Raw genomic sequence first — 24,077 nt, forward strand, 5'->3', positions numbered from 1 at the left:
AGAGCCATCCGAGTCAATTCCACCAACAGCGCAGGTCCGCCCACTTGCATAAATCAGCAGAGCAGCTTTTTGAATCATTCTAGGCATCCTTCCTCTGTCTTCATGGGAATTGGATCAAACCTTCACAGAAGGTGTTGTAATAACTAAGCAACTTGTGCTCCTTGTCAGGGAGGCTCCTCAAAGAAGTTCAAAGTCTGCTGGGAGTGGTTGAGGCCATTAAACCATTTTAATTATTGGTGCAGGACTTGAAATGTGAGAGACAAATTTCTCAGGAGAGTATTGCAGAGATGCTCATTTACGCAATATGACGTTTTGTGTGAAAAGTCTTAATCAAAACATTTACTGTTTCATAAACTAGTGACCTGACCCTCAACAGAGCTCTAGAGGGCTTTATACTGAGGCTCCGTCCTCTGTAGATGTCTGAGAATTTGGGGCTAAGGGAAAGTTTGACTCTACTTTGTGGTTTATTTTCTTCTTAGCATACAGAGGATTACGCATGAAAAGACAAAGACAGGAAGCAAACTTGGCACAAGTAACCACAGAGAGATCCGACTGACCTCTCCTTGCATCTGAGAAAATAAGGAGAACTAAGAGTCCAGTTTTTGTCTATCTGAATAATTTCAGGATCTGAAGCACAACTGTTCATGGGAATGAGAAGTAGAGACGAACCTCTTAACTTTCATAACAAAAAAAAAAAACACAAAAAACCAACCAAAAGCAAACCCCCCAAACAGCAGAAGTTGTAAGTAACATATGTCTGGGCAGAAACGCATTGGCTGCTACAGTAATTGCAGAATCACTGAATTAAAAAGCTGTATGCACCAATTAACTAATGGTCATGAAACACTTTGAAAAGTAAAAGGTAAACATGAAATTGATTTTTTTAACATTTTTCTAAAATTTGTTAACAAGAAAATTAATTATGGTAACCCAGTAACTGCAAGTAAAGGATAAAATGACAAATAATGCAAAATGATAATTTATTCAGTGAAACAGCACAATGCTCAGGAGCTAGGTCTCAACATTTACCATTATTTCTGGCATTACACACCAAGTTATACTGCTTTTGAAACGCAAATGTTTAGAAAGCACTAATGAATCACACTCCGTGTGAAGTCTGTGTTTCACTACAAGTTCGTGAGCTGACTTGCTTACATTTTAAATCCCTATCTGCCACCAAGAGGCATCAGCTAAAGACTTCTGAAGGGTGAGAGGTCTATATATGAAAGGCAATGTTTGAGAGGCTAGCAGTCCAACTGTTGAAACCAAAGTGCTGTGTGAAGTGCTGAAAGCTATTCTGAACAACCCTTTCCAGCATATTGGTTTATCTTTTCTCTTCTCCTGCTTGGTTCTCAAGATGCCTAAAAATCTCATTGCTCGTATCTTTTTCACAAAAATCCACTTGATGCTTGCCTTTGGGTGGAACTACAGAAAGCTTGCCTAGAGTGAGAGCTTAGACACCTAGCTCACAAGTCATCAGTTCTGACTCTCCCCTGTGACAGATTCACACAGTACTGATTTGTGGGCATTTTTACTAGAGGCTTGAGGGTCTGGGTGTCAAAGAAGATATTAGCTGTGACACAGGTCCACCATATCCCATGTTTCTTATCTGGGAAATTTAGGAAATTAAACCACTGGAGGCTTGGAGCAGGCAAGCTTCTGTAAGCGTGGCCTTGATGACTCTGCCTGGGGTGAAGGAAGGACTAGATTTTTTAATTCATTCCAGCCTTGTGACCCAAGGGGTATCTGAGTAATTGTCACCTCAGATGTGGGAGATGAGAATCAAATCCTCCCTACTGTCTATGGAAATTGGAAAATGCATCCCAAGCTCTGCTGGAGAACGTCTCCTCTAGCTTGGGTTTTTCTTGTTTCCCCCTAGGATGAGCTGTCCTACTGTGCACTGGTGAGCCAGCGGTTGAGACCTCCTGTGGGAGGGAGAGGTCTGGGTTTCAGACTCAACACCAATCAAAGTGGAGCCCTAATCAAGGTGTGAGGATGAGTCACTTTTGCTCGCTCTTCTGACTGTATTTCTCTGTAGGATGTGACACTCGTAACCTGGCAACACAGCACTGGTGACATCACTTTTTTTTGCAACAAGTTTGGCAGTCATGTAAAATGCCTTACAGGAAAAAGAGCTCACACCATAGACATTTGATTCCCAAGGAAAAACTTATGTGATTGTGTGCTCTGCTACTCTGCTTCTCATCCCCTACCCATGGATTTTATTAGATTGTGGGCTGATTTCAAGCAGATTTGACAAAGGTTAAATGTCTCAAAAATATAGAGTTTCTAAAAGAGACACAAATATTGGCAGTCATCTGGAACAGAGCTATCCAGATTAGTGACTAATGGATACTTAGTTTTATTAATATAAATCATAAAATCAACAAAGGAAAGAGCCATCAGAAATCAGACTCTGTAAGTCCTACTGCTCATCAAATTGCTAACTTCTACTTGTTATTATTTGTCTTCATAAAAACTGCCTGTCTTCTGCCTCAGGCACCTGTTACAACTGTTACTGAAAATGTCCTTGCAGAAGGAAAACAATTATTTTAATAGCTCCTTTAAATAAAAACACAGGCACTGCTGCCTTTTCGAGTGCTTGACCATTTAAAGCCCAGTAGCAGGACTGAAAATGCAGTCTCTAGAGGTGTGACTGCCAAGTCCCCTCCTCCCAAAGGCTGTGTAAGGGAGAGCTGGAAAAGGTGCTGCAATGACATGGTAAGATGGTAGGAACTGCAATTGCTGCCTGAAGACTGAAGGAAAACTCTGTGTTTTTCTGTTGACCAACATCTCCTGGCTCCTTCTAGCCCTCATCATAAAACAGAGTTTATTTGATTAGAGTTTCTGCACTGTAGATGTGGATGTTGAAAAATATAAAAATAGATTAATAGATTTTTTTAAGACCATCTTAAAATGCTAAGAAGTTATGCCTTTAAAATCTATTGGCCTGCAGGCTGATTCTTTGCATGAATTAAGCCAAAAGACCTTGCTTACCAGTATCTATCTGCTCCCACTCCATCGTTACAGGTTCAAGCAATTCCATATCATTCTTAAACATTGTATTTAAAGACTTTAAGTGCTACAGAACCTGCTTCTGATGGAAAAATTTTAGGTTTGTTCTTTCCTCTCTAAAGAATTCCTGCAGGAAAGAGGAGTTCCAGACCTCCAGAGCTGGTAAGCAGGTGACACTACCCCACCCTTGCGTTTCTTGTGTGGCTGGCTGCTTGTCCTTGTGCCACCCAGCCATCCAGAAACCTGTTTCACTAGTTATTTGGGGGTCAGGGTGTGAGATGTTGAGTCTAGGAGGGCAGTTGATAATGGCAAAGCAAGTCCAAGACCAACAAATGGCCACTGGGCAGGGCTAAAGCCGTTGTTCCCTAGCTGCTGACTTTGTAACTCTATCCAGTGAAACACAAAAACACTTTGGATGATGCGTGAGGGCTGCTCCCAAGGGCCTTTAGCGAGTGTCCCCTCTCTCTCACTGCTGGAGCCTGCCTGGCCTTGTGAGATCCTCCCCAGATTCAAACCCTCTGAGCAGCAAAATTCAATTTTGCTGTCGCTGAGAGGTTTTTGAGCCAGCCCTGGCCAGCAACCAGATGCAGAGAGTTGCAGATCCTAAGGAATAAGCCACCCACAGTATCTCTGAGCCCTCTAACCTGTTGGGATGGACGGAGATCCAGGAATCCCTTATTTGTGGCCCCTTGCCACAAGAAGTGCCAAGCAGACCATGAAGGATATCTGTCAGCTGGTGGACACCAGCAGACCATGATCAATCTCTTCTTGAATAAATTTAAATACACTGAGCTCAGGATTGGATCAAAGACAAAATCTAGTATTTACCCAGGTTTCACAAGATTTATTTTCTGTTGCCTAAACTGTCTGTCAGTAATTTCAACATTGTTTTTTCAATCATTTACTGACTGAACCCCATTTTTAGCTTTCTCATGTTAGTGGATTGCCTAACTGATGTCAGGCCAGGTAATTAATCTTTTTTTTTTCCCTTTTGAACCTTTTAAAATATAAACCAAACCTCTACCTTTTCACATCTTTTTGGCACTTCCCGAAAATACCAAGATATTTCAAAGGTTGATTCAGAGCTCAATAAGATTCCTGTAATTGTCGACAAAGACAATAAGGGTAAATAGCTAATGGAATGATAACCACCCCCCCAGCCCCGTTCTCCTCTGTGCAGCTCACATTAACATGGGGTTATACCCAGAATTAGGTGATGGGACACTTGTGGCATCCCTCTGAGCTCCACATCTCCGGCTGCATCTAGTTTCACAAGTTATTTTGGAGCTGCAGATTCAAAAAATGTTGACTAGTTGCTGACACAGGAAGTTCTGGATGAGAGGGATACCTGTTATTTTCTTTCTGGAGATGCTCCTGCCTTCTCTCTGTAACATGGAAAACCTAGTGCTGCCTGTAATGTAGATGATGCCTCACCTGAATTTTGGTGCTTATCAGCTTCAAAACTTATTTAATGAGCCTGGACCAATTGAAAACAACCTGCTGTAGAAAGCAAAAGAGTGTGTTCTCAATTAAGATAACAGCTTGTGGAGCTATTACCATAATAATACTGCTTCAAAAAGAATACTTGTTTCAATGGTTAATTGTTTCCAGCTCTGTGCTGGTACCATCCCAGCAGGAATAGGCCCAGCATGACTTCTGCTGCATTGGCCACTGTTATCGCAGTGCACAGAGCACTTTCCAGTAGACGTGGAAGCATTTAATCATCTAAGCGAGCACTTTCTCCACTCCAGCAGTCAGCAGAGAGCCAATACCCTAATGCAGCCAGTACCCATTCCCGTAATGATAATTTTCTAGCTCTATTGCTCAAGCGAACAGAAGAGAAATGTATGATCTGCAGCAGAGTATCTAGTGCCAGTGTTAAAGCACCAGTGCCCTGCGCAGTCTGAAAGCCTGGTGCAGCCTGCACTCCCTTATGCATACAACATTCTCCCTCACGAAGAAGATGAATGAGTTCAACTTTTTATTTCAGGTGGACCCAGATAATTTCCATTGAAAAATATATGTATAAGCCGCTATTGCAAGCTATTTTCATTTTCATTAAAAGGGCAACGAAGAGTCTTGATGTTGAAAATATACGTGTACCATATTCTGTCCAGCTAAAAGAAATATATATTTATACTGTCAGCAGCAGGCAGCATCAGGCAGTGTACCTGGCATCTGTAAGCATATGTTGCTCTTTCTTTCAGTTTTCCTCCCCCTTCCTTTCAGTTACACCCACCGATTATATTTTGGATTCATTGACATTGCAGTCACTCCTGTGTGGGCACAGTCAAGCTAGTTTCAAATGAGCTAATTTGGCTACAGATAGCATTGCAGACAGTGCAGCATGGGACTGGATGCTGTAGAAGCTGGGTAAATAGTTCAGCGGTGTCACCAACACGGTCTGTGGTGGGCTGCTGTGGCTCCCAGGGAACATAGCACAGGCACATAGATGATATACAGTCATGATTTCAGTGCAGAATGAGGGAGGTTACCCTGGCTCGGGGAAAAGCTAGGCATGCAGCAGACCAGGGACCATGGGCTGAGGCAGACCCAGTATGCAGACATACTATGTCCAAAAGCATGATTCTGCAGGGGGTTTTAGTTTGTTGAGCACTCTCACAATCGATTGAGATGTCAAAAAAAAAAAAGTAAAGAAAGAAAAATGCAGACTTGACCCAGATGTATGAAAGCATAGTGTCCTGCAAGTGCACAAAAAAGCCCTTTGAGATGACTGATAAGGTTTTCTTGAGGTTTGAAAACACACTTATTCCCTGCCAGCTGCACGGAGGCGAGCCCAGGGAACTTCTGGGACAAGAATGCTGCAGGGAACGTCTGAGCACCCCAGACGTCGGCGTCCTTTCACCTGGAAAAGGGAAAAGCCTGCCCTTAGCGGCCAGGTGACAGCACTGGGGACATTCTTAGTCCGCCTGTGCCCAGGGGGCGAGTGTCCACACAGGAAGGAGAAAGTCAAGCCTCCTCCTCCTCGCCCCCCGCCGGGGCTCGGCACGGAGCCGGGGCCAGGACCCCGCTCGAGGGAGCCCGGCCGGGGCAGCCACCCCCATTCCCACTCCCAGCGCCAGCCAGTCCCCGCCGTGCCCGGGCGGGGGCGGGCGCGGCTGCGCCCGGGGGGCGGAGGCGGCGGCGGCAGCCCCGCCTCGCCTGCCGAGGGGCGGGGGCTCCCGCCCACCTACTACTACCGCCGGCGGGGCACGGGCAGCGGCAGGAGCCACTAGGAGCGCCGGGGGACGGGGCGGCGACGAGCGGGAAGCGGCTGCGGCGGCTTTTCTGGCGCCGGGCGACCGGCGGTGCCTCCTGAGGAGAGCAGCAGGAGGAGGAAGGGCCGGGGACCCCTCCGCGGGTCCGCTGATCGAGCGCGCGGTGCGGTGCGGGGTCTGTCCGCAGGTGCCCCGCAGCCGCCCGGTCCGTCGCCGGCCTCCCGCGGAGGTCCATGAGTCGCGGGCGGGCAGCGCCCCGCGCCCGCTCTCCCGGCTCCGGCAGCGGCCCGTGGCGGCGGCGGTGAGATGGGGGGCAGCCTGGGCTGCCACCGCTCTATCCCCCGCGACCCGGCCGACCTGTGCCACAGCCGCAAGTTCAGCGCGGCGTGCAACTTCAGCAACATCCTCGTCAACCAGGAGAGGCTCAACATCAACACGGCCACGGAGGAGGAGCTGATGACCCTCCCCGGGGTCACCCGGGTGGTGGCCCAGAACATCGTGGAGTACCGCGAGTACATCGGCGGCTTCAAGAAGGTGGAGGACCTGGCGCTGGTGAGTGGGGTGGGGGCAGCCAAGCTGGAGCAGGTGAAGTTCGAGATCTGCGTGAGCAGCAAGGGCAACTCGGCGCAGCACTCGCCCAGCTCACTGCGCAAGGACCTGGCCTCTGAGCACCACCTCTCCGCCACCAAGATCAACATCAATACTGCCACCCCGGCACAGCTCATGAGCATCCGTGGCATCACTGAGAAGATCGCCAACAGTATCGTGGACTACCGTAAAGAACACGGGCCCTTCAAAAGTATCGAGGACCTGGTGAGGATGGACTGCATCAATTCCTCCTTTCTGGACAAAATCAGGCATCAGATTTTTGCAGAGCGCTCCAGGCCCCCTTCGACAAACACCAATGGTGGCCTCAACTTCATGGCCAAGCCTCACCCCAGCCCCACTTCTCTAAGCCTCCAGAGCGAGGACTTGGACTTTCCCCCCGGGGGTCCAACCCAGATCATATCCACTCGACCCTCTGTGGAGATGTTTGGGGGGGTGAGAGATGGCAGACCTGTTCTGAGGGTGGCTACTTGGAATCTGCAAAGCTGCTCCATTGAGAAAGCCAACAACCCAGGCGTGCGGGAGGTCGTGTGCATGACACTGCTGGAGAACAGGTAAGAGACAGCACCTGACCTGCAGGCCCAGCTTCATGTAGGATTGTACATTAATACCTTTGATGTTTGAACACTGTAGAGTCATGTTGTGATCCTAGTGGGACTCACTCCTTCCTAGGATTAGTAAGTGTTTCCCACTTCTTGAGTGGAACCCTGGTTGAGTCATAATATTGGGACTGTAGCGACTGTCCCTTGATAAGGCTGCTGTAATACTTGATAGGTAGCTGACCTCCGGAGGAGATGCGTGTACACACATCTGTGCAGGGAAGAAGACTGAGCTGTTACAGTCGGGTAGGCCTGTTAATGGTTGGTCAAGGATTGTTTCTCCAAGAGCCTTTTGAACAAGCCATGGAGAACTGCCTTTGCTGCCAGAAGCTGCGGGGCAGTAGCAGAGCAAGGGCTGTGTAACAGGCATGGAATGCCACAGCTCATCCTGCAAGGGTGACACAGCTTGTTAATGAGTGGTCATGGGGCATCTGCTGAGCTGGAGGGACTGCTCATCCTTGGGGTGCAAGACATGGGGCAGCTTCCTGGAGAGTCTCTGCTGTCCCTGTGCCACATGGGTCCCTGATTGCACTGAGTGTGTGGGCATGGAGCAAGGTCTGTTGGTGGTGTGGTAAACTGGGATGGTACTTCTGGTGTTAATGAAAAGCTGAGAGTTTGCTTTTTGTTTTCTGTAATTGGGCAAGAGTGCTAGGGATGTCTGTCTTGCTAAACTTTCTGCTTGATATAGCAATGTAAGAATGCAATAAGGATTTTGAAATAACTGCCACCCTTTCCTTTCTGTGTGTCAAATCTGTCCCAGCTGATCTGGCATTTAGTTTACAGCATTGATAAAGTAACTTTTCTCTCTGACTGCCATTCAGACTTCCAGCTGGAAATGAATAGGGGCAGGAGATTCTTGGACTTCTGCAAAAGGGATATTGTGGGGATGTGAAGTGATGATGAACCATTAACTCTGGTGCACCATGAGCTCTGTCCTTTTCCAATAATATCTTGAATAATCACTCTTGGTGGTGCAGTTGCAGAGGTCAGGCATGCAACTGAGAGAAGGATGGTGACAGTGATATGACATCCTGAGCTGCAGTACAGTATTTGTGGTCAGGGATACCTCTGCTCTGCACTGCCTGGAAACATCTGTCATCTTGCAACCACCACTGTTTGATACCCAAAATGGAGATGATAGACCAGCAGGGGTATTGAGATGTTACGCTGATGGCTTCAGCCTAACATATTTCAGTATTCTACTTCTGTAGTTCAGGTATCCTCTACTTCCCCCTTCATTTCCACTCTTGTTTTTTCTTTTGTGAACAGCTGGTTGGCTGGAAGCGGACCTTAGGATGAAGTCTGGTGGCATTGGGCATCATAGGGGGCAGAGGCAGACAGACCTGCTGAGGACAGAAACTCAGGTTATCACTAGCCTCAGGATTATTGTAATAATCCAGTTTTGGAAGAAAAGTGACTTTGATTTATTTTTAATTAATTATATATATATATTAGGGATTTTTAAGGACCTTATCCAGTAAAGTGTTAATTCCACTTCTGCATCTTCAGCATTTTGGAGAAAGAAACCCAAACAAAGTAGTTCACCTATTACAAAAACTAGGCAGAGAGAATGCCTTCTAAAATAAACTTGCCTTAGCCAAAGCTGGCCACTGTGTATGCAGTGTAGCCCCAGCAGTGTGTTTTATTTTTGCACTTAAACTGCATGGTACTTTGTTTCAACCAGATTAGCAAATAGGCGCTCAGTTGTGCTTGGTGCTATGAAAGGTTTCCCTGATACTTTGAAGTGTCAAAGGAGCCTGATATAAGTACTTGTTTTTGTTCTGTTTTGTTGCACGTGTCTGTGTCATCAATCACACAGGGAGAGTATGATGCGATTGTTTGCTGTACTTGATCCTATTTGTGATAATGTGAGAAGCTGGAAAGAAATGAGAGTAATGTGCATCCACAGACAAGCCTGCAAAACTTTCCTGGGAAAATAAAAGTGGGATCAGAAAAAATCAACATGATGCAGGAAAAAAGTATATGGTGGGAAAAGCCATACTCAGCACCTCAGGAAGGAATTTCCTCTAGTTTGTGTATGCATTGCTGAGGTCAGTGGAGCTTTGCAGCTGAGGCCATAAACTGCCTTCTTTTGGTGTGTGAGCTCTGTGGTCTCCCTTCCGGCTCCGGTTGTATACCCTGGGAGTGGATAAAATGCCTTGCAAACTAATCTTTGCCCAGGTAGACCAGGTTCAGTACTCGACTGCAGAAATTAATCTCTTGCTCCTGCAAATGAGAGTACACCACTGCATGGGACTCACCAGCACTTAAGCCTCACAAAATCCATAAATCAAGGTGCTCTGCGTGCTCAGCCCATGTCTCACGTGTTCTGAAGTCTCCAGCTATGACCCAGGCTGTTGCCCAGAGGATCTGAAGGCCGTTTGGTCTGACAGTAGGTAGATGCTCTCACGAGTTATGCTGATGGGCATCTGCTTGCTCATGTACTTTATGCACAGCTGCCCTCGTGTACATAAGTAAGTGTGCTCCTTCATGCTGGTCCCTTATAGTCCAGGGTGGTGTCAGGTAGTCTGGGATCCTGTTGCAGTGCTTCTGTTGGAGAACCTGAGCTTTTTAAGTTCAGAAATAAAGCAGAGCAAGTCAAGAAGATTAGTAAAACTGTGTAGAGACCCATAAACAATCTCAATTTGACATATTGGGGACTTTTATGCCAGTTAAAAGGCTGCTTTGGGGTTTGCACTTTGTTTATTTTTGCTTGGTGTTTTGTTTGGCTTTGGTTTTTTTCATGACCAGTTCAAAGCAAGTAGCTGTACAACCCCTTGGGCTTTTTCTTTCAGGTGTTAACAGCAGGGAAAAGTACTGCTTATTTCCAGGTGAGGCTAGAAGATGAAGGTCCTGCTGTCTTCCAGCCCTTTATGTCACTGAGGGAACAGTTGTGCAGAAAGAGGGCCAAACCTTCATTCAAAACAAACAAAAAGAAAGAAAATGTCACATTATAATCTGCTGAAGGGAAGGGGGGGGGGAAAGCAAAGCAACCCGAAATCTTCACACTTGTTACCAGAAGTGCTAAATTTCTGAAGAGCAGTGAAGGGGATGTATACTAAATCAGTAAGCATGACTACTACTGCTAGGCTATTTTGAAATTCATTACTGCAGTACAAAAATGAAATACAGCAAGGTCCTCACCCTCTTTTCTCATATTACAAGGATCTATGTTTATCACAATGTTTGAAGTGAAGGAGTGAGGTGTTTTCATTCAAAGGACTAGAGGGTAGTTTTAGAAGAGCTTAACATGATGAATGAGGATGTGAGCATGACACATAACTGGACTGAAGTATCAAATCTGGGGGGAATTTGCTCAAGCCTACAGTGTTTCTTGTAGATGTTGTTCAGCAAATCTGGGATTTATTGATGGGGGCAGAATCGGTCTGGCTCAGGGGATGTAGATCATCCCCTCCAGTTGGCCTCTGTGTCCTCCCCATTCTTGGGCAGGATGAAGAAACCAACTGCTTCTTCTCACAAAAAAACCCTAAAAAAATAGGGTAAGGATAGCATGATCAAAGGGCAAAGGCAACAAGTGTTTTTGTGCAGGGAATAGCCCACCAGAGATGTTTCCTCTAGCCAAGGTAGGTGGAGGTACCCCAGGGCTGTTCTGCAGCCCAAGTCCATAGGGAAGGGCACTCTTTCCGCTCCTCATCCATACCTGTCTCAGGCCTGTCCCTCTTTGCCATAAACTGAGTTTGTGACTCCCACAACACCCTGTGGCCGCTTTCTCTGGCTGTTTAGTGTTGAGGTGCCAGCTGGGCGACCACATCAGGAAGCCTGATGCAGGCGTGTGTGATGCTGACTGATGCACAGGGCATCCTAAAAGTTCATCCTCTAGTTGGACGGCTTGCTTGAAAGTTTGCTAGTAGCTGGAGGCAGTGATCACTTGTGCACCTTTCCCAACACAGTTTGCAGCAGAGGTTTTCCAACTGTTTTTTGTTGTGCTATATAATAGTAAGTGGTAACTTTGTGAGGGCCTCTTAACTATTTTATTTTTTTTCTTTGCATTTGAGGGTTTGAAAGCCAGAACTTGCACTCTATCTAAAGGAGGGGGACTGTGTGTCAGGATGATGGTGGGGTCCCAAGGTCCACAGAGCCCAGCTCTGTTTCCTTCTAGATGTCAAGCAGTTCAGGCTGCTCTTTTCCTCTGCTGCTTGCTTTGGTCAGCTTCTTGGTGCAGTTACATATTCTAGATGCAAAAAGTATAAATAATAAAGCCTTAACAGTTGTTGCAAAAACTACAGAACCATAGAAGAGCCCAGGTTGAAAGTGAACTCAGAATATCTGGTCCCACCTTTCATGGGAAAGGAACCCTAGATGACATCTAGCACTATGTCCAGTTGCACCTTGAAAACCACCAGCACTGGGGCTCTTCTGCATCCCTGGGAGGTTGTTCTAGTGATTGATTCTTTTCACTATAAAAGAATTATTTCTTGCGTGCCTGTAGGGTAGCAAATACCAATACCAATATAAGGTTTGTACTTAGCACTGATGATTTTTTTTTTTTCCTTGGCTTAATTTTGTGGGCGGCAAGTCTTAGGAATATGTCAGCCCTTCTTTCTCCCCCAGCTTTGTAACTGGTTAGATGTTTTCACTTTGGTTAGGTAGAAGAATAGAGATCTCTCAAAGGGAAGAAGTTAACCTCCATTTCTGTGTCTGAGACTTAAATCGGTGTTCCAGCTGGGGGTACAGTAGGTAAACCTCAGCCCAAAATTGCCTCCTGGGTGGCAGTGGGTAGATAGGCAATCCCTGGGTAATCCTTGCTGTGCCACCATACTTGGAAGTTCCTCTTCCTAGTCCTGCTTACCCCAGGTCACCCTAAGCACATCATCTCATCACCTAATAAAAAGACAAGCTTCTGAAGCAGCCTCTTCCTATTAAGAGATGAGGAAAAATTCAACTTGTTCAGATCCCTGCACTAGGCACTGGAGGTGGGAGAATCACTTTCCCATCACTCCCCTACAATAAATAACAGGATGGGCGTTCTGCTTTCCTCTTCACTCTCTTAGTCTGGGCTGAAAGTTGGGGTCGCTGTGAGAGGCAGTTCTTTACTACTGGGGCTTGATGCTTTAATTGGGAAGAGTTGTGGTGTGGTACCTTGCCTGCTGGCTTGTAGCCTTGTTTCCCGTCAGGATGGCAGAAAAGGATTGTGCCACCACCAAACAGACATTGTAATAGTGTATCATAGTACTAGTGATGGTTGTACTTGCATGCTTTGGAGACTGAGCACCAGCTTGTATTTGTTATTTCTACTGTGTTGCTGCAGCTCTCAGTGATTGGGCAAAGCCCCGAGGTGGGTCTGTTTTATGTCTCTTTCTTCATACAGCCACTTGGTTTTTCTCCACTGGGTTAATACTAGGCTGGAGCCTTGCCAAGAATAATTCCCCTGCAAGAAAAGATCAGGAAAGAGGGCCTGGCTCGAGTAACCTGATTGTGCTAACAAGTCTTAAAGGGCAAAAGAACAAATACGCCCTCTTCTCCTTATGTAATAGAAGGGAAATCCTGCCTCCTGCAACTTCAGAAAAAACTTGAGAAAAAAGGAATTGTTAGATGATATCATCTATGTGCACTCAACAAAGGGATTTTAATGAGCAGTAGAAATAAAGATGCATGTAAAGCCACCATTAATTTGCACTTTCTAATACCTCAGGGGACAAAAGGAATGGGGTGATGGAAGGAAGAGCTGTTGTTTTTATGGTTGGCTTTTTTGTTGGTTTTTTTTGGCCTCCACCTGCATGAGACCAACAATATTTTACTTACTGGGCACTACTGGGAGACTTAAACTGCCTTCTACATACCATCTGACAGGGGAAAGCAGCAGGATCTTCTCAGGTCATACCTTGAGTTATGTAGTTTTCCAGTGAAATGAAACTCTATGGGTTTACTCCATTTTGGGATTTGATCCATTTCTCTGTCTGTGTAAAATCACACGAAGACTGTGGAGCTCAATGCTGAAGAGCATAACTATCTCCCTGGAGGTTAGGGCACCTCTGCAGTACTGCACCCATCTTGCACAGGGGTTCCAGCTCCTCTCAGGACTGCTGCTGGGGGAACAGGTGTTGTCAGTTTCAAATTAATAAAATAATACGTTAATTAAATTCCATTTCCAAACTTCTGCTTCATATGGATGCAGTACCAAGACCTTCTATATGGGCATCACCTGCTCCTCTTGCATGAGGAGGTGTGGTCGCAGAAGATACTTTGCAACTCCTGAGTCTTTGCAGGAGAAGTCAAAAGCAGTGGGTGGACTTACAGCAAGATCATGAAGGGTGTACACCATCCCTGTATTGAGACTCTGTGTCCATGGCATCTGGAGCCATGTACTCTGCAGGAGAACTCAGAGGTGAATGCACTGAGCTGTTTGATCCTTCTTGGTCTTTGTTGATAGCTGTGAATCTGGTGGGTTTGTCACAGTCCCCACAGTTTTTCTTCCTCAGACATGGCCCAGGCGTGTAGGTCAGACCCTTGAAATCACCCCTGAGTAGCCTTCCCAGGGATTTTCTGTTTTCAGTTGAGTTCTGGGCATGGTGTTAACTTTGAACAACTACTTCAACCTATTCCTTGAACATTTTAGGGGCTTCATCTAATCAGTTAGTTTTATCTGATTTATAGTTGAGAATGTGGCTGGAAGAATGGTATAGTTAAAGGCTGGCTTATCCATATAAAATAAACCTTATTTTTTTTCTCCTTTTTTAAACTTATAACCATAACCCACCACTGTTACTTGTACCATAAAGCTTGACTAAAATGAAACAGATTAGTGGGGAAAACATTGGTTCCTATATTACTTTTTCTCCCAACATGTGTAATTGATACATCTGGCAGTACTTAATGGCCACATAATTTCAATCCAGGCCTGCTGGGCTATTCTGCACACATATTTCATGTCACTGGATTCATGTTGCAGATCACAGGTATTTTGATAAACTAGAGCTGCCAGCTTACTCCTGCAGATCCTGCAAGGTTTGCTGTATTCCATGTGGCAAAGATTAAATGGATTGGCTGATTTATGGTAATAAATTGGTGAATTATTAAGTGATGCTGTACTGACTGCTCCTGAATCATGAGCAGAGGCCACAAGACTGTAACCTCATCCTGCTTTTCAGAAAGCATGTGCTACATGACTATAGAAGACAGATGAGGTAGATACACATAGGGCTCCATCCTGTGAGCAGAAATGTTTAATGCTTTGTGCTTTTTCTGTGATTTGGGAACTCGAGGTACAGCTGCAGGAAGGGTGGTTTTCTAGCTTTGTCTTTTAAAAGAGTAATAGGACCATTCCTGAAGGTAAAAGATGCTGCTGCTGTTCTTACTGGGAAAGAAAGACCAAGGGACTACGAACATGGGAATTAAGTACTTTGAATTCCTGACAAGATCCAAGCAGTAACTCGGTCAGTCCCTGTTCACCAGAGGAAAACACTGTCTCTTAAACCAAGTGCTGGTCTATCTCACTGTGAACACTGGTCTCCCCAGTTAAACAAGGACACTTAGGAGGCAATCTGATTTTTACCGATTTATCTTGACGCTTCTTGATGGAGTTGGGCTTTGGCGTGTTTCCTACAGCTGTGTTGTTAGGAGGACCCTGCTTCCTCAGTCTCTAATTAGTGTTTCTCTGGGAGTCTTGCCCAAATCACGATTTCAAGGCTTGGCCGGATGAGCAGAGAAGAGGTGATAGGGCATAGATTACAGTGTGCATGTAACTTATTTTTAAGTCGCATTGTTCTTCATTGTGATGCAGGTGTAAGCTGACAGACGGAGGCATGGAGTCCTTAGTGAAATAATTACAATATGTTGCAGTAATTTCTCAGTGCTATTATATGTTGTGGTGATATAGACAAGAACTGGTGGCACATTATTAATAACAGTGCTTAAAAATAGGAACTCAGTAGCTTCTTCACTTCCAGATTTTTTTGTTATTGTTTTACAGAGGGTCTATGCTTTTTTGAATAATAGCTGGCAATTCCCACTGATTTATTGGAGAATAAAAGTGCATAGTGGCTTTGCTGAGGCAGGGTGAGACCTACTGGAGACATTCTTTCTCATCATGGTCCTCTCCCTCATCTTGGACCAGGGTGATTCACAGTTGCTTCTGAAATGCCCTATAAAGTGTTGAGAGCAGGGTAGGCATCATATCAACAGCAGATAAATATGAAGGGAATATGTAGCTGTGGTAAAAAAGGATGTTTTCTGTGAATAAACTGTTTCATCTCACCCCCAGCGTATGCAGCACATATCCATGTCCTGATCAAGCTGTGTGGCATTTTCAAATGGCACGAGTGTTTTTAAACTGCTAGGTCGCCGTTGGGGAGGCTGAGTGCCGCTGACCTCCTTTCCATCCCTGCTGCTGGGGGTTTGTGTAGGCAGGAACCCGGTGTCAACGCCAAGCTGTTATTTCCAGTGGTAAAATTATTAGAGGCCAGTGAGTAAGAGGAATACATTTACCCTGCATGTGCCTCACGTGTGTGCATGTTCCAGAAGTTCAACTGTGTATAAAAGTACAATTTAAAAAACAATTCCTCTGGAAAAATACATTTGGAGTTAGATTGTCGTCTGTGCTAAGGATGGCTGAGAATATTGTAGTTACTGAATGTACTGTGTTTGCATTCACAAATAATGGAATAAATGCAGCCCACTTGTGCAGAGCAGATTGGAGTCCCTCTGACTGATGCTGTCTGGAAGGGGGCCTCATGGCTATCCAGGCTGTCTGTCTGCCTATCCTGTCTGCATGTCTGTCATAGGGTCTGGGAATACAGTTAAAGGGCACAGTAATGCCCTTCTGCTCTTTGTAGTGAACATCTTAATGGGCAAGGCTGTACCTGAGAGCAGTTCATGCCATTGGCTTGTGGTTATGAATGAAGAGGAGGAACTGGAAAATTTCCTTTTCCTTCTGTGTGGCTATTTTTTGCTCTGTTTTTATAGGCGTTTCAGGTAACGTGCTCGAGCTCCTGTGCAAATTTAGCTACAACAGCTGTCCAGGCCGTTCACAGCTGAACGGGTTTTTAATGGGTTACTGAACAGCTAATTGATCAACTCTGCCTTTGCAGTGTGTGGCGGTGGCAGCAGCCTGCCTGCCCTAAATCCCTGGTCCTCTCCGCACGCTGCCAGTCCTGCTCAACTGCCGTTCCCTTTGCTTCACAAGGGTGGGGGGAGCATAAACCTCTCCGGGCTGCAGCATAAAGAGGCTGTTGCTTTTGCCTTCAGACTTATCCTTTGACTCCCTGATATTTATAGGTCTGTTGTTCCCCTCCGCTTCCGTGTCGGCCTGTTGGTCACAGTCCTGCGGGTGTGGAGGCGCAGGCGCTCGGCTGCCGAGGGCTTGCTCCAGGCTCACTTGAGGTCACTGCCGGTCACTGCCCTCCCTCCCTCTCCCAGGCTTGGCTGGCATAAAGGTTAGTCACCTTTCTGCCAAACTGGAAGCGGTGAGCTGTTGGATACACGCTGGATGTTAACTTAGAAACCTTGTATTTGGTTTCTTTATTTATTCTATTTAAACAAATAAGACTAAGTATGGTTCCATTTCAGCACCACTGAATTGCAGGGTGTTGTGACAAAAGCAAGTCTTAATTTGGTATTGAAAAATGAACTGTAAAATAGGCAAGTTTTGCTTTTATACATGCAAGGCCAGTTCAACAGGTTTGCTGTCAAACCTACTGCCCATAACATGTAAAATGACTACCTAACTCCTCTTTTTTTTTCTCCTAAGCAGACAAAAGTATGGAAAAGTGTGAAACCCTGTCAAGGAGGATAGTCTTAGCTGTTTTAAAACAGTCTGCTTTTCTACCAGGGCAGGAATTTTCCACTGGTAATACCATCTAAGCTAACATAGGCAGATGTGGCTCTTCCACTCAAGTCAGGACCACCTGAGAGAAATCTTTGAATTATTCCCCTCTTGTTATGTGTGGGGCTGGAGTGGTAAGGCACATACCAACCCCACTGTACATGGGAGAGAAAGAACACCGTGTCTGCAAGAGATTCCGCTCCCATAAATAAAACACCAGAGCCACAGCTGAATTAAGTGCTAAAATAAATGTTATTGTGAGGAAAATGCCGCAGTGGTACCTGACTACCCTTTGCAACCTTTATTCTGGCCAGCCCAAGTTCTCCTATGGTTTTGGCAGCAATGGAAGTGCAATTTTTGGCTATCTGTCTATATCTTCCTGCTTGTCCTTTGTACAGCTCTTTCCCTTATCTCTAGCTGTGTTTACAGACCTTTCACAATCAATGGAGACTGCGCTACCAGCGCTGCCCACTGTCCTCCGTGCTGGCTGATCTCCTGAAAACATGGCATTGAGCAATGAGCAGCATGTGGCCTGGGTAAGGGGTTGGTACTGCTGGCAGATAGCACAGATGTATTTCCAACACATCCCAGAGGGATCTCTTGGTAAAGATTACCCTTTGGTTATCAAAAAAACCCCACCATACCTTGTTTTAATTCTTCTGAGTTTTTTGTGAAGAGCAGGACTGCAGAAAAGCAAGTCATGGCTGAAAGGACAAGATAAAGTTTCTGGGGCTGAACAGTCCTCTGGCATCAGCTTGTGGATTTAAGAGATATTTGGACAGTTTCCACTCAGAGCTGTTGTCAGTAAAAATTCTGAAAGCATTACTGGTGGATGGAAGCTGTGCAAAAGCCACCCCCAAGCATGTGGTGTTTCACATTTCTTTTTTAAACTGAGAGCACTTGGACTTGGCTGTGGTTTGACTTGCTTCTCCATCCATTTCTGACTTTTTTTTTTTTTTGTGTGTGTGTGTAGAGTTCAGTAGCTTTTTTGAGGAGCTGTCTGCAAGGATGGTGACCTGTCCTTGCATATGTGCCCAGCTGTGCACTCAGATTTTACAAAACGAAACTGAAAGTTAGAAACTAGGTAGATATCTCATATATTGCTTGTGCATAGGTTGAAAGGAAATTGCCTCATAAACTTGCTTCTATCTTTGACCTTATCTTTGAAACTTGCTCTTGCAACCTGAATATGACCCCCTTCCATGTCCTCTTTCCAGTTCTACTGAACCTAAAGCTTTTCTCTGGCTTCACTTGACTTTTAAATCATCTTGCACTTGAGCACTTCCAGTTATTTCAAGTGCTTCTTGATCAAGCCTTTGCCTTCACACTCTGAGGGTTGAATGACTTCAGTTTCCTTGGATCATCTGTGATACTTCCCCTAAATCATTCTAACACTGTTTTCTTGCTCCAGGATGTGCAGCAGCATTTTTTTCTCCTCTACTGAGGCCTCTTTTCAGGCAGTTTGAATTCCAGTACCTTTTAAGATATCTCAAGTTTTAGGCAAAACCTGCCTGAAAACTGCAGCCTTGCTTTTTATTTCAGGGGGGTGTTGGGAATTCTTGCAATTAGAGGAGGCTTCTGTACCACTGCTTTAAAGGAAAAAAGTATTTATGTTTTTGATTTCTTTTCCTCGGAGATACTAAAAGCTCTGCAGAAAAACAACTTGTCAGCTTCCTGATATGTATGACATGGAATTATTTTTAACTTGCTAGAGCAGTTGTTTAAAAGGGGTTTGTATGTATGTTAGGCACTTGGCAGCACAAGGGCTCAGCATTTTTTTCCTATCTGATTATGCTGTATGGGTGCGTGCTGCACCGACAGTTCACGATTCCTCTTCCATATGCATCTTATCTTCCCAAAGATAGTGTCTGGAGACATCAGCTCTGTGAGGAGAGACTGATGAATTTATATCAGAAGAATCTTTTCGTCTAGCAGCTCTTCAACACAGCACACTGTTCAGAATACCTCTTAAAAATAGAAAGTACGGGCGGAATATCAGCTTTGTCGCGGTGGTGCCGTTTATCATCAGTGCCAACTTGATTTGGTTAATCCTTGGTATTTGTAGGAGAAAGCCTGAGTTGCCTATGCAAGGCTCCCTGTGCCCCAGTTTTTAAAGTACTTATCATTATATTTTGTGGGATTGTTTTGGAGTCTAAAGCCAGATCAGCACTAAGTGTGTGTACTCTCTAAATTCGTACCTAAGTGTGTTTTTCTCTAGGAATGTAAGTGTGGTGGTCTAAAAACTTCTGTTCTTCTGGAGCAGAGATTTGCATGTGTATTTTTCTGCTGCAGCCCAATTTCATGTTATTGGGGAGCATGAATTCACCATCCAAAAAAAGCACAGAGATTGTTGCTTCCATTTTTATTATTCCCTGTGCTTGGCTCAGGTTTCACCTCCCAGATCTACTCCTCAAAACTGGAATGCTCTTGGAAATGCTGTCAAATCTTGAAGCTTTTTTCCATTGAGTTGGTGGTTAAATTTTGAGCAGTTTGATTATTCCTTCTTTTCATCCTCCTGAATGCTTCATCCAGGCAAGCACTCCTGCATGTTTCCCTGTCACCCTATTTTTACATCCTGTTTACGTTACTGGCATTTTGCCTTCTGGGTGCAATGAATGGCAAGCTTGATATATTTTTGTACTGTGTTATTGTCTGTAGGTATTAAATCATTGGTTTGATTGTTTTTATAGATTGTTTCTATGGCACAGCTTTAGGAGGCAGTGACACTAACAAAGTCTGTGTGAGGCACACCTCTTCAAATAATCTGAAATTCTTTCTATGGAGCAATGATTACTTCATCCTCAGAATAATCAAGAAACAGGAATGGAATCAGTGTTGTGAAAGGTTTATAATTTCTCCTCCGTGGACTTTGTAGGCCTACAGGTGTGTAAGCACCATTGAGAAGAATCACTGGTACCCTCTTTATGTTGCTTTATGTCCACTATTGAATCCAATAAAATTATCGCTGGGGCTCAGCATTTGATGTTCTCACTCCTGCTCCCTGTGGGTGTCTGCATTGCCACCTTCACTGTTTCTCTACTGGTTTTGGGGGTTATCACCTCTTCAAGCTTGAGCAGGTCTGTGGCAGGCTGGAGGAAGGCATGACATCACAGTGGCTTGCAGGGCATCAGAGTGAACCGATGGTCGTGAGTATCCACGTGACCTTGTTTCATGCCGTGCATATAGTTTGTTAAGACCTGCTTTATGTGCCTTGGAGCTTGTTACAATGCATGCAAATCATATTGAAAGCTGCATGAGACATAATTTTGCACCACTATGTGCATCCCATCAAGCACGATCTCCTCCTGTCATTTCTTTCCAACATACAGTTGCACTTCAGCTCCAGTATTTGGAGAGCTCTGGGTCTGGGCAAGTTGACTTTCTCATTCTCATGAAAGTCTGGCATTTCTAAGACTGTTTAGTGCTGAAGCCCCTGACCTCAATAGGGTTAAGGATCTGGATTACTCAATTAGCACCCAAAGCCAAGAAAGAAAAAGCTAAGCTCAAGCCACCATTCCCCACTTGGCCAGGGCCAATCTGTGTGGGGGGTTCTGTAGTCCTCTTGCATCCTTATGCTGTAAAGGCCATTTTTATGTCCAGACGTCTCCAAGCCTGGCACACAGGAGTCCTCTGTGACTGGGAAGCTTTCAAAACTCCTTCCTGCGTGTCATTGTGTAGCTAGGAGCTGGGATTGCTTCCAGCTCACTAAAGACACTCCAGCATTGTTCCCTCCTAATCCCCTCCTCCTCACAGAGTATGGTTTTTCGGAAGGCTAGCATGTTCCCTTGTTGGCTTTCCACGCAGAGACACAAACAGCAGTTCATGGGAATAACGTAACCCTGAATTAGCGATGAGCCAAGGTGGAGGGCGGCTATATGGTGTGATGGTGGTATGAGCTCTCAGCTCAGTGGTGTTCTACTGCTAGTGAGGATGCCCAGATAGCCAGGCTGGCTTGTGGCAGGGCTTCATTTCTCTGCTTGCTGGCCCACTGTCAAGAAGCACAAATGTTCAGCCCGGTGGGGCTGCTGGGTTTCAGCAGGAAGAAATGCCACCCCCCTCTCAACCTCGCTTGCAGTTGCTTGGGGTATGATTTGCTACTGGTTAGACGTTTCTCTTTGTGTGCTGGTAGCCAGGGGAAATAAAAGCAGGTTAATGGGACAGGGAGGAGGATGCTTTCTACTGAATTGGCCTTTTTTTTTTTTCCAAACACAGATTCAAGGACACAGTGAGAACAATGTAGTGAATATATAGATATATTCAAATGTCTTTACAAGGACATCTTTTAGTCCAGGGATTTGACTTTGGAGGTTTGGATTGCATCATTTCTAAGACAGTGGCCTTGAGGTTAACCCACCTCATACCTGAAGGTGCTGCTCCAGAAGACTTTGCACAGCTATCAACACATTCACAGGCCCAAGGAGAAAGAGCAAGTAAAGGATGAAAAAACTTTATTCCAACTAAGTTATATCACCTCTTCCTGCCTTCTAGCAGGTCAGGAGCCCAGGTGAAATGAATACTTCTCCTGGTTCACCTGGCTGTGCTGCTATTTGCTTAGCTGATCCTTCTGATGTTATTAGCTGTGTGTTTGGAGCGCTAAAGGAGATGATTTGAGGAGAGGGAAGCTGAGGTTGAAATAAAACTGTGCTCTGTGGCTGACAGAGGTGTGCTAGAGAAGCTCATACACACAGTTTGATAGTTTGGGTTTTTTTCAGGGTTTCTCCTAATGATAAGAACCTGGAAACATCTATAACCATGAGCACCAGGCAGCATGGCTAGAATCCCTAAAGCAGTGGTGTATAGATGTTGCAGCCTCCCTTTGCAGGGTCGGGATCTAACTTTAAAGTTTTGCCTGTTCTGAACATTCAGAAATGGTGAAGATAGTTTCTAAAAAAATAGCAGAATTAATTTAGAACTACACTTACAAATTTTGCAGACTGTTGTGATCCATAATCTCATACTTTTTACTTTCATCCCTCAGAACCATGCCCTGTAGAAAAGGCTGCGTTCCCTAGAGATAGGACAGCTAAAGTGGGTAGTGGGTAGACAGATCCCTCACTGGTATGCATGATATTAGATTGGATATTAGGAAAAATTTCTGAAAGGGTTGCGAAGCTTTGGAACAGGCTGCCAAGGGAGATGGTTGAGTCACCAACCCTGGAGGTATTTAAAAGATGTGTAGATGTGGCATTTAGAGATGTGGTTCATTGGTGGACTTGGCAGTATTATGTTAATGGTTGGACCTGGTGATCTTCGAGGTCTTTTCCAACCTAAATGATTATTTTATTCTATGGTTTGCTGCTGCCTACTCTGAGCTTTAGGTCACGCAATGGTATGACTTAAAGTGCACAGCAGTTGGAGGCACATTGCTGCACCTCCTCCAACTAACCCACATCCCTTTCGCCTCTCACATCCTGTAGACATGATGGGTGTTTCCCATCTTGAAAGAGGGTTTCAGAGCATTATTGTGTTTTGGGATGGGGGTGGGGAGAGAGGAAAGCAAAAGGCCAGCACCCTGGCTCTGCTGGCTTAGGACATCAGATGGTTTGCCTGCCATGTGAGATTTCTTCAGCGCAGAGCTGGCAATGAGGTGGTTTGTGGTGACATTGTCATTCATGACAGCAGTGTTTTCCTGCTGGGGGGTGGCAGGGAGCAGATTGATCCCAACAAAGTGTTGGCTCACCTCTTGGTGTTACCAAACTCGCTTTGCATGCTGTCTTTGCGTCTGTGCATGCACACGTGTCCCCTGCTTGCTCATCAGAACAGGTTGTCTCTCCAGCTCTGGCTTTCTTGCTGTGTGTCAGGGCAACGGGCATTTTCTTGGGTGCTTTATGACTGAGCAGAAACTCCACCGTTGTTACTGTGTATGCACAGGGGTAATGGCTTCTTACAAGGCTGGAAAAAAGCTGAGTTGTCTTTGTATTTCACAAAGTAGCAGCTGGTATCCAATAACCTGGTTTTCTTTGTATAGGCAGAAGTTGTGCCATTGGCTGCTCAGTGCCTGTGTGTGCCCACTCCTGCGTGGTCTGCAGACTTCAGCTGGTGCAAAGTTTTTAGTGATCCTCACTCTGCTCTTTGGGGCTCTGGGAAGAGAGCAGCATTCTGCAATCCAGCCCAGGACCCTCCCTTTGCAGGGAAAGGAGGAACATCACTGCTGAGGATCTGCTCCAGTGATTGCTCAGCCTTTTTTTCTGTCCATTCTGACAACTAAATTCTGTAGTTTTTTTACCTGAACTATTTGTGCTTTTCTCTGAAGAGGGGAAGGACAATATCAAATTTTCCTTTCTGCTCCCTTCTTCTATCCTTCTTTTCTGGGAAAGCTGTCCTTAGCATTTTATTCTGTGCTTGCGTCATGAGGTATTACATATGTTGTCGTCTCCTCACCATGCTCTCCTAGAAGAGGAAGACATGAATGCAGCCTCTTCTTGTTTGAAGACTTTCCACCTCAAATGTATTGCTTTTTTCCTCATCCTCCTGTGTCACTACATGGTCATTTGTATATGTGGCACTGTCCCAAGTGGGACCACCCGAACTTGCTGTCATGGCCTCACTGGGTATCCTGTGGACTTGGTAAGAGGTTGACTTTGACCTGTGGTGTCATCCAGAGACCCATCCTACCTGTCTGCTCCATTAGGAATCACTTTTTCTTTCCTCAAGCTCCTTTCTCCAAGGATGGTGCTGCTTCACAATGACCTTATTGGGGTGAGATGACAAAGTGTAATCTTGCGCTCAGCTTTTTCTTCAGTGAAGCGATTGAATGCTGCCATACCTGCTTTTTTTTCATCATCTGTGACATGGCCAGTCTTTTCCTGAGTGTTGAGGTTTCAGGTATTGGGGGAGGGGGTGTGATTTGTTATCATT

At 45.3% G+C, this 24,077-nt stretch overlaps 1 protein-coding gene across 1 annotated transcript in view; it reads left to right on the forward strand.

Annotated features, from left to right (window-relative positions):
* Positions 1 to 6,497: 6,497 nt before the first annotated feature.
* The window catches only part of EEPD1 (endonuclease/exonuclease/phosphatase family domain containing 1), a 61,959-nt gene continuing 44,379 nt past the window's right edge, over positions 6,498 to 24,077 (forward strand). The window contains exon 1 of the mRNA XM_027675675.1: positions 6,498 to 7,393. Coding sequence (XP_027531476.1) covers positions 6,540 to 7,393 — 854 coding nt within the window. The 5' untranslated portion in view covers positions 6,498 to 6,539. The remainder of the gene's footprint in view (positions 7,394 to 24,077) is intronic.

This window comes from Neopelma chrysocephalum, unplaced genomic scaffold, assembly GCF_003984885.1.
Source record: "Neopelma chrysocephalum unplaced genomic scaffold, ASM398488v2 Primary Assembly neopelma1_26, whole genome shotgun sequence".
NCBI classification, from domain to species: Eukaryota; Metazoa; Chordata; class Aves; order Passeriformes; family Pipridae; genus Neopelma; species Neopelma chrysocephalum.